Genomic DNA, 10055 nt, shown 5'->3' with positions numbered 1-10055 from the left:
CTTATTTTCCATCAATAAGATTGAAGTATTTTTCCAGAGGACTGGATCGTAAATACAGCAACAGGTGAAGTAATGCCAAGTTCTACACTGGAAAAGGCATTACTCCAAGGTTTATTTTGATCAAAGAATGACAGTTAATTTGATCCTACATGTACATAAGAGACAAACGGCAGTGAACCTTTCTGTTGTTGTGCAAGTGTACAGGAGATATAAAAAGGTTACATGCCAATCTTTGAGACTGTATGTACAATTTACAACAAACTATTCTCCCCTGCCCTGGATTGCTTTCCAGTCTGCCCACTTATTTGCTGGTCCAGTTTTGTTAAGCGCTGTTCACTGAGTCTGAAAACACTTGAAAGGAACTATTTACTAGACTAGCAAAAAAAAAAAAAAAAAGAAAATACAGACATTTAAATTCAAGTATGTAAATGTTTTTAACTGATTCGTTCTCTTTTTCAGAGGGGAAATCTGAAGAATTTACCACTGCAGACTGTATGCAGGACAGGCTATGACCTCAGTCCTCAACAGTGACTTTATATACTGTCCTCTCTCATCTCTGTACCAAACTTAAATTGAAAATCTGACACTGGAGACTGCTTTAATCTTGACAATCACCTTTTCCCATCAAAACGACTTCTCTACTGTCCAGGGCAATACTAGTTTTCTAGACTGAAGTCCAGAAAGGAAGCAACTCTGAAGCCTGACGAAACTGAAAGATATTTAAGAAAGAGGTTCTCAGAACTCGGTCATTTTTACGAGACAAAAGTGACCCATTTTGGTAGCACCAGAGCAACTGGAAAAGAAGTATCCTCTCTTCTTTATGACTGTGCCACTCTTCTATCAGTAACTAATCAGGGTGCTGGTACCAGTCTAGTGTGGAGTTCTCAGTTGGTACTGAGAGCATCCCACATCTGAGTGCAATTAGTGCACCCAAGGCTCTGTGTTATCATGGGACCCATACCATCTGCAGTCCAAATCATGGAGAACATTCTTATGAAAATGAAGAAACTTAAATCTGGTGATAGTTTTCTCTCTCTGTATATGAGCGCTGTCTTAAAAAGTAATTTACTTTTACCTTTGTAAAGGCTGCGCTTAAATTGCCACAGCTATCAAAATACAGCGACACTACATGACACTGCATTAGACCCTTGAAAATACTGTACCTGAAGAAGGTGTCAGTGAGTGTGTCTTTGTTTTACTCAAACATGCAAAGCAAGGGTGAGATTTTTTACATTCTGTTGTGATGAATTATCTTAATAGTGGGACAGTGAAGGGGAGCAAACTGTGACCTCCCCATTCCCAAACTGCTTTCTGGTCAGCCAACCTATCCCTTGGTTCTGGTGAATCCACTGATCAATCTGATATCACTGGCTTCCTCAAAGGATAAATCCTGGCTTTTAATTCTTGGACTATCAGAAACTGCAAAACACGTTCAAGGTTCCCAAGCATAATAGAGTGGCTGTGTTCTCATCTCCCTCTGGCAGACAATCACTACTCTTTGAAACCGAGCTTGCCTGTAAAAAAATATGATCTATGCTTTCGCGGGGTACAGGCTTGAGTTTTAGACACACTGCTTTGTTGATTTACTAGAACAGGAACAATATTTATTGCTGTAATCTTTATTACTTTGAAATAATACAGAACTAAAGTAAAGTTAAGAAGGTCTTGAAATCTGCCTTCTGGCTTCTCTCTTTTTCTTCTAGGTTGAGCATCCGTTTTAGCTTAGAAAAGTGAAATTTGGAGTTTCGGGGAGTCTTGGAAGCAGAGTTGGTTGTTGCCTGTCCAGATTCACATGTTCTGAAAAACAAGACTCAAATGTCTTAAAGGTGAAAAATCAGAATTAACATAAAGTAACTGAGAAAGTGCACATATATAATTTGGGTGAAAAAAAATTCAAGGTAAGTAGTGTATTTTCATGTGAAAGCAGTCAGAAGTATAACTTTGTTATGCAAATTTTAAGACAGACATTTCACATTAATGACACTAACATAACCGAGCATTCTTTTGCACACAGTGGCTTTTCATGAGAATCTCTGATTTTAAAGGCTGGACAGTTAACATTGATCTCCTCAACCATACCACCGAGAAAAACACTTAGTTATCAGTTTAAAGTTTACTAAATGACTGATCTAAAATCAAGACATAATACACTCTACTTGGCAAAGTGCTTCTTTAAATAGGAGAGAAACAGGTACCTGGGAAGTGTTGAGGGACCGTTCCCTTTAGATCCCGACCTACTGGAGCTTACAGGTGTAATTTTCTTTGAAGATGGAATTTTTACATCTGGTGTCTTGAGGCTAGATTTAATACTTGGAGTGCCAGAATTTTGTGTCTTGGTTGACAGAAAATCCCTGCTTTTACCATAATGTCTTGTTGTTTTGTTGCATGATTTGCAAGTAACTAGCTGTGGAGAGAAGAAAAGAAATATCAAGCCTTCTTTCAGTCTTTCTACCTTGATGTTATAAAGCCATTTTAAGAATTATCCAAACTGTTCTCCAAATACCATGACACAAATTAAATATTTGCTTAAGTAAAACATGAGATACTAAAAAGTAACATATACTTTACAACTAATATTTTAATTCAGATTTCTTAAGCCAAACACTTCCTATAGGTTTATCTGGAAATTACTCCAATTCCCTGGTAACTAATTTCAGAAGACCTGTAACTCTGAACTTAACATTGTACAGTGAACTACAGAGAACAACCCTGTCAAGACAGAGAGATGAAAGAGCAACTGAACTGGATATATGGTATCTTGGGCATACAAGATACATTGAGTATACAAGAGCACCTCTGTACATTAGAGGTACTTGTATTTGGCTAAAAAGCATGACATACCATATGATCTAAATACATTAGCATATTGTACGCCTGATAAAGTCATACTGCACACTTTCCAGGGAGTCTTGAGGTAAAATATTTAAATTACCAAAGTCCCAAAAACTGCCATCTGTTTAACTAGTAACACCAAGTCTCAGTGAACAAAGACGAGGGTTTCTATTAGGGCAAAAGTACTTACTACAATAAGGAGGATATTCTGAACAAAGGGCACTTTCTCTTCTCTCTGTTTACTTCTAGGCTGCAGGGAACTTCCAGCAGCACAGTAAGCTGAGAGGTGCATCAGAACAGATAATGTCAGACAGTCACAGAGACTGCCAGATATTCCTGATATCCCTTACTGTCATGGCAACTACCCATATTAAGAGACACGAGAGTAATACAGCCAGACAACTTTCTGAGGCACACAATTACACTGACAGAGAAAGAGTTACGTGATGTTTCTGGTTAAAAAAACATACTCAAAAGACTGTCACAAAAATGTCTAAGCAGTTTTGAAAACATCTATACCAAATCATTTCAAAGTGTGTAAATTTAACTAAATTCAGATTGTTTAGAAAAAAATTGCATTTAGAGATGCTGAAATGAAATGTTTTCAGTTACTTAGGTATTTTGACTGTTTCTAGACATTATTTTGTCAGCCTAATGAACTAAAAAAAAAAAGAAATAACATTAACTTTTGCTGCTCAGGTATCGATGTATTTTTAGTTTTTCTAAATGCAATTCAGATGGGAAAAAAACCAGCATCACATGATGACTTAGCACTCTGTGGAATATAAGTGGAGGTGACCACCTTACAATGCAGGAATTACTGGATTAATAGTAGCACTTCACAGCTAGTTTCTGTTCCCTGAACTGGATCTGCAGTAAACTGCAAAAATTTTGAAGCCCCAAAATTGCCCTGTGTTATATGCCTTTTCATAGCAGAAACAGACTAAAATCAAGCTCTACTTGCTAAGAAAGGTATCAGAGGTACAACCTGTCACATTGTTGCTCACTTTAATTTTCAACCACACTTGAATTTTCATTTTAACAAGTCTCAGGTATTAGATTACAGGGATCTACATTGCTAATTTTGAAAGCTGCCGGTTGCTGACAGCATTTTAAAGACTAAGACGAGAAATACTTAAACCATAATCCGTAGGACAAATGCTGAACAGAACAAAAGTGCAGCAAACTGTAGTTACATACCAAGATTAAAATATTATCCAGAGTTTACACTGGACCTCTTTGGAACTGAATTTTAAACTACTTATATGAATGCACAGTGCGTCCTTACAAACTCTCTCCAGCTACAGAATAAGACTAAGAACCCATCATAATTTCATGTTCATCAGTTGCTTAAAGAGGGAGTTCTTAAGATACCCTTAAATGTTTGTGATCCCAGAAAAATAAAGCCAAGATTTCAGCTCACAGAATCTTAGAACACCCTGAATTGGAAGGCACCCAAAATCATCATCAAAGTCCAACTCCTGGCCCTGAACAGGATATCCCCAAGAGTCACACCATGTGCCTGAGAGCATTGTCCAAATGCTTCTTGGACTCTGTCAGCCTTGGTGCTGTGACCACTTCCCTGGGGAGCCTGTTCCAGTGCTTCACCCCCTGGGTGAAGAACCTTTTCAGATATCCTTTCTGAAGCTCAACTATGCTCTACAATTTGGGGAAAGTCATTTATGGAGCATCTTATTTTGCTCTCACAGCCAAGAACCTCGGTGATATTTCCTGAGTTTAATGTTGTTTTATAACTCTTTAATAATTTTTGGTTTCATAAATTTTACTCCCCAAACCAGCCGACTCTAATAGAAGAAAATACCAAGTGTGCTAGCAACTGCTGTGCACAATAGGGTGCTGTTTCATTTATTACAACAGCCATTCACATAACGTGTTCTAAAAGTAGTACATACCTTGGCAACACTAGATTAAACATACACTATTATTCTTCAAATAGTAGTTATTATAAAAAATAGTAATTAAAGCTCACATTCCTAAGTACTTCTAGGAAAAATAACTGAACCCCCAAGAGCAACATCAGCTTGTTGAAATTACCTCCATAGTTTAGTTTTCAAAGATTTCTATAAACAGTAATATTCAGACAAAAGTAAAAAATTCAATTAATACAGAAGGTAACAATAATCTGATGTAGCCATGAGAGCCTAGTGAAATAAATGAAGTAAAGCTTGTGTAAAAATATATTTGCTCAACAACTGATAAAACTGAAAAAAAGGCAGTAAATGTCAAGTTATCACAACAAGCCTGACTTCAGTCAATGGCATGTTTTGCTCCTTAGGTATGGGACTATTCTTAGCAATGGATTTAGGATCTACATGGCTGTATTAAAGCTCTGCATCTGGTACAGTTGCCTGGTCCTAGTTCTGCCACATTTGTAGGAAAAAAAGGAACAGGCAGAAATCTGCTACTCCTGCCATTTTTTTTGCAAAGCTATGCTGATGATACAGTAGCTGACAGTGGAAATACCAGAGCTTCTGGCAGGAAAAGATTACTTAATTTTCAGCAAAAGCTTAGACATCTGCAGAGTCTACCCAGACTGCTGCTAAAGATATCACAGGGAAGGCAGAGCTGTTTGCATAGCTTCTGACAATGTGGGGTTGTGGGGTTTTTTGGAGGGAAAAATCTTACAGTTCTTGTCATTGTTCATGATTTATCTGTTGGGGAGGGTAGATTTAAAAAGTTTTGATTATGAATAGAAGTTATTCCAAAAGAAAGAGTCATACGCTCATGAAAAAGAAATGTGCAGGTGTGGGCTCCTCTTCTGAGAGAAAGGTTTCTGCATCTTCTTTTTTATGCCACTGAAATAGGGACATGAAATTTAGAGAAATGTCATGTACTTGTCACTCCAAAATAACTGTCCTTACCAGAACGCTGCTTGACTCCCTGTACTTTTTCAAAAGCTTTGTCTGTTTCATGTTAAGTTTATGGTTCTTCGCCTCTCGCTTAAGAACTTTCTCTATCTGTGGAGACACTTTCATCTTTGGTTTGAGACGCACTCGGTAGCTGTCAGGAACCAGGAACTGGAAGCAGTAAGGACATATCCTTTCTAATCCATGTTCATTAGCTACAGATAAATAAAGGTAAAAGAATGAAAAAATTATTTTTATAAGCAAAGATTCATAGAGTATGTTTCAGTTTCAACAATACCTAGATACGTGTTTTTATGTTTAAGATACAACTAGGATCCCTAAATCTTCGTTCGCGAAGCCTAGCCATGATGACAACTAGGATTCCAGAGGAAGCTGGGCAGCAGTATGTGCTCAGCTAAGCACAACTCAGGGTAATTTTATGCTTATGGTGTAAGTTTACACAATATGTAACTGCAGATTTTACTGAAAAATGAAATTACTCTCTGAAAATCTTTTAACAACGGAGGCTCACAATTCTGCAAGGAGCTCCCTGCAGGCACACTCTTCCCAGATCAGGGCAAAAGCCTTGTAAAGCTCTTTGCCCATTTTAAGTGCGAGAAAACGACCGCACCTCAGCCTGGGATAAAGGAATGCTTTGAGATAATTTTCAGACCCAGTAAGAGGCTCCTGCATCTGCTTTATCAGCTCCTGCTACCAGAGCCGGAGTCGAGCCCCTCTCCCCACACCGCTGAGGAACACCTGGCCCCTGCTCTCCGGCAAGCTCGACATTCCTGGCGGCAGCCAGGAGCACAGGGCGGCACAGCCCTCCGTGCAGTGCAAAGGGAAAGGCGATAATGGAGGAAATGGGAAAGGCGGCATTCCCACGCTCCTGCCCCTCGGCAACCTCTGCGCTGCTCTCCCACCGCAGGAGCCTCCGCTGGAGGGGCGCCCTGCTTCGAAGCCCCTCTCCTCCGGCCCCGGTACCACCGTGTGTGCCCGGGGACCCTCACTCGCCTCGGGAGCTGCGGAGCGTCCACCTGCGGGAGAGAGGGAAAGCGTCACGGCACCGCCACCGGGCGGGGACACCCCGCGCGTCACCACCGCGCTCTCTCTCCCACCACCCCCTCCCGCCCGCCCGCCCGCCCCCACCGCCACCGCCACCCCCGGCGCGGCTCCTTACAGCAGGAACCGCGCCTGTCCCGGGCAGGCTCCCGCCAGCTGCGCCGCCGCCGCCGCCAGCAGCCGCCGCCGCCCCATGGCGCCGAGCGCCCGCCCCGCCGGAAGGGAAGCACGGCCGATGTGCAGCGCTCGGCCGAGCCCCGGCGGCTGCCCGCGGCCGCAGCTTCATGGTACCGGGCTCGGGTGGGCCCGCGGTACCGCGGGTCGCTGGGCCGGGAGCGGGGGAAGGGCCGGGGTCGGCCGGGGCTGGCGCTGAGAGCGGCGGCGGGGCCCCGCGGCCGCCCCGGGGGTTCGGCGGGCGGAGGGGCCGGGGGGGAGCCGAGCCCGGCCCTCACCGCGCCGCCCGCTCGGAACGGGGAGTGCGTGCTCGGGAGCCGCCTGTGTCTCCAGCGGCGTGAAAAGTTTTGCCTGTAGGGAAGAAAACTTTTACCCTAGGGAAGAAACATGAGGAAGAACTTTGCGTTGAGGGTGGCAGAGCTCTGGAACAGGCTGCCCAGGGACGTCGCTGAGTCTCCCTCTCTCTGGAGACAAACCGACCTGGACGCTTTCCTGTGTCATCTGCTCTGGGTGACCCTGCCTTGGGGTCCCTTCCAGCCCTAACTATTCTGTGATTCTATGGGGGAAAAAAACAAACAAACAAACCCAAAACCAAACCCTACGGATGTCTCTGTCAGGGATTGTCACGTGAAGGATTTGCAGCAGCTCCAGAGTGACGCCTGATGCTCGGGAGTGCTGAGCTTAACCCGTCGCCCGCTCTATTTGAGGTGCCCTTCTATGAATTTTGGCAACTGCATACTTGCTTTATCGCTCTGCAAATGTGCTCCCATTAAAAAAACCCCAACCAAACAAAAACCAAAAAACAAACCCTCAGCTTTTCACCGTTTGATGTGTGTCCTCGGCCCCATTCATTTGCTAGATGTTTTCCTCCTTTGATCTATTGGTAATGGTGTTCATTTAGGAGAGGTATTCAGCTGAGCAGGCTTCGATATTCTATCAAGGAATTTGAATAAATACAATTATTTCTTATTTTCTAACATGGAATAGCTGAGAGCTTTAGGCGTAGAAAAAGCATGGGGCAAAAAGGAATTTCAGGGCTCCCTTTAATAGAGCTTTACAATGCAGTCAGTAAATCTGGCTTGTTGGTGAAATGTTCATAATAGGTACAATTAGGGCCTCTGCTGACTTTGAATTGAAAATAATTTTTTTCAATGAACCTTTCAATATTATATTTTTATTGCCATGTTGCTGGCTTGGTTGATCATAGTTTTTATGTGAACTCTATCTTTCCTAAGTGGAAGAGCAGGGATGTCGTATAATATCTATTTAAAGCACGACCAGTGTTCATCAGTCAACAGATTTTTCGGCAAATTAAATATTCCTGGTTATTAATATTGGTGGGAAAAAAATGAATGTATTTTTTGAATGCAAGTAAGGAAAAAATAGTTCCAACACTTTTTTGAGGGGTGGGTCTATTTTTGTAATTTTTTAACCATGCTTGCTCCCTAGGAGAGTTGGTTGCAGAGAAAGAATGGTACAGCAGGATAATGCCATGTTCTCTCCCAGCCTCTGCCTAGCAAAAGGGAAATGTGCTGGGGATTTATTCTGTTGCCTGGAGCTGACAGACTGACTTCTTCCTGCCCCTGCAATGGTGCAGGTGGGCCAGAACACTTGCACCAGCACCCTGGTTTAACTTTTTTTTTGGTGAGAACAAGTGCCTGAGTGACCTGGTTAGCAAGCACTGTGCTTTACTTATTAAGCAGTGACTAATACAATGCAAAGGATTAATTTTGATTTCTCCACCAACTGCTTTCCCCTCCCCCACACTCTTACACTCTTCTTATCCCTGCTTTTTTCTTCTCAATCTCTTACAGTCTGGCTGAAATGCTGATTTTTTTTTTAACTCTGCTCCTGAAACAACTCTGGGCCATTCCCTTTTTTATCTTAATTCACTGGGTTCTCTTTGCATAATAGATCATCTTTGTCCGAAAAGCAGTGCCAACAGCCACTCCCAGTGCCATTCATACACAGTATGTGTCTTGCCCCGGGTCCTGTCACATGATGTTTCCCATGTTAGGTGTGGTGCTGAATGTGCTAAACAGAACTCTTAGACACAAAGGGGAAATGACCAAAACCCATGGCCTTAAATTCATGGCTCTCTACCAGCCACTTCATGCAGAACTCCCATCAAAAGTCAGTGTTTCTGTGCATCCAGTGCTGGCAGGACCAAACCCTTAAAATCAGGTAACATTCAGATCCCCAGTACAATATTTGTGGCATCAGTGGGGTGAATTAATCTGCATTTCAAGGCAGAATGCATTCATCTGTACTTTCTCCTGCCTTTTGTTCGCAAAAAACAACAAAAAACCCCACATTAGCAGAGCCATGTTGCTGCTTCCTGCTTCTGTTGTTTAGTGTTTTGCAGCTACCACGGCTGGCCAAGAAGCTGTAAATCTTGCCTGGTGTTCTGTAACAAAGAGAAAAATAGAATGATTTGTGTTGACTTTTGGTCATCGTGTATCATTATCGATCCGAGGGAGGGCGGCGGGGGAACACGTTACCGTGTATCTGTTGCTCGCCAGTTCTCCGGGAAGGCGGCGTTACCCAGCAGTCAGTAGAGGGCAATAGAGAAATACAGTTTTGTGATGCCTAAAGGATTTAAAGCCCTGATTATGTGTTTACAGAAAAGAAAAAGAAGAAAAGAAGAGCCAGGAGGATAGGTTGTTCAGTTTACTACCGGAGACCTGACTGTGACAGACTACCAAGGGAACAAAATTTTCTAAGAGAGTAAAGAAGACCCTCTGCAGCATTTGCAAGGGTCTCCTTTTTTTCTTCAGAGTTACGTGGGATAACTTAGCCAGAACTTATTGATGTCTGCATGTTCAGTGGACTCGGGAATGGACTGGGAGATGCAGAAAGGCACTCTTTGGAAGGAACAGAAGAGGAGGCATTTCAAAAATCCTGCAGGTGACCGAGGTGAGCAAACTCACAGCTTCTCTTTCGGGTGAGATAATAGATGTTCAGTCAGCTGTATAAAAGTCATGAGCAAACTGAGTGAGTGATTGAAATTAGATGAGAATTTTGCTTTTTTGGGCATGCTGGTGCAAGATTAATTTCCTCTTGGAAAAAAAGAAGGGATAATGATGCTACAAGGATAAGCATTTCTAAGCATACGTTATT

General features: G+C 42.5%; 1 protein-coding gene and 1 long non-coding RNA gene across 5 annotated transcripts in view; one reads left to right on the top strand and one right to left on the bottom strand.

Moving 5' to 3' along the window:
• Positions 1-1582: 1582 nt before the first annotated feature.
• C1H18orf21 (chromosome 1 C18orf21 homolog) lies at positions 1583-7798 on the bottom strand. 3 transcript variants are annotated; one of them, XM_032705570.1, is made up of 5 exons: positions 7758-7798; positions 6714-6736; positions 5715-5914; positions 2196-2404; positions 1583-1797 (listed from the first exon to the last, which is right to left on the bottom strand). In XM_032705570.1, exons 1-5 carry the CDS (start codon positions 7781-7783, stop codon positions 1644-1646), a joined length of 612 nt encoding a protein of 203 aa, XP_032561461.1. In that variant the 5' UTR covers positions 7784-7798; the 3' UTR covers positions 1583-1643. The 3 variants fall into 3 exon arrangements, with proteins under 3 accessions (XP_032561461.1, XP_032561455.1, XP_032561470.1); XM_032705564.1 differs by lacking the exon at positions 7758-7798 and adding an exon at positions 6880-6976; XM_032705579.1 differs by lacking the exon at positions 7758-7798 and adding an exon at positions 6880-6976 and having other exon boundaries at positions 5847-5914.
• Positions 7443-10055, top strand: part of LOC116795696 — a 54943-nt gene continuing 52330 nt past the window's right edge. For both annotated transcript variants that reach the window (XR_004360133.1, XR_004360134.1), the window contains exon 1: positions 7443-9851. This is a non-coding gene — a long non-coding RNA (uncharacterized LOC116795696). The remainder of the gene's footprint in view (positions 9852-10055) is intronic.

The sequence above is a fragment of the Chiroxiphia lanceolata genome, chromosome 1 (assembly GCF_009829145.1).
Source record: "Chiroxiphia lanceolata isolate bChiLan1 chromosome 1, bChiLan1.pri, whole genome shotgun sequence".
NCBI lineage: Eukaryota > Metazoa > Chordata > Aves > Passeriformes > Pipridae > Chiroxiphia > Chiroxiphia lanceolata.
Note: the sequence above shows the minus strand (reverse complement) of the source record. Positions and strands in the feature narration are given on the sequence as shown.

Coding starts and splice junctions, on each gene's coding strand:
- C1H18orf21 (XM_032705564.1), bottom strand. CDS start 6,956: ATGGGGCGGCGGCGGCTGCTGGCGGCGGCGGCGGCGCAGCTGGCGGGA. Junction 6,737..6,879: donor GGACAGGCGCGGTTCCTGCT/GTAAGGAGCCGC, acceptor TCTCTCCCGCAG/GTGGACGCTCCGCAGCTCCC. Junction 2,405..5,714: donor GGGAGTCAAGCAGCGTTCTG/GTAAGGACAGTT, acceptor TTCTCTCCACAG/CTAGTTACTTGCAAATCATG.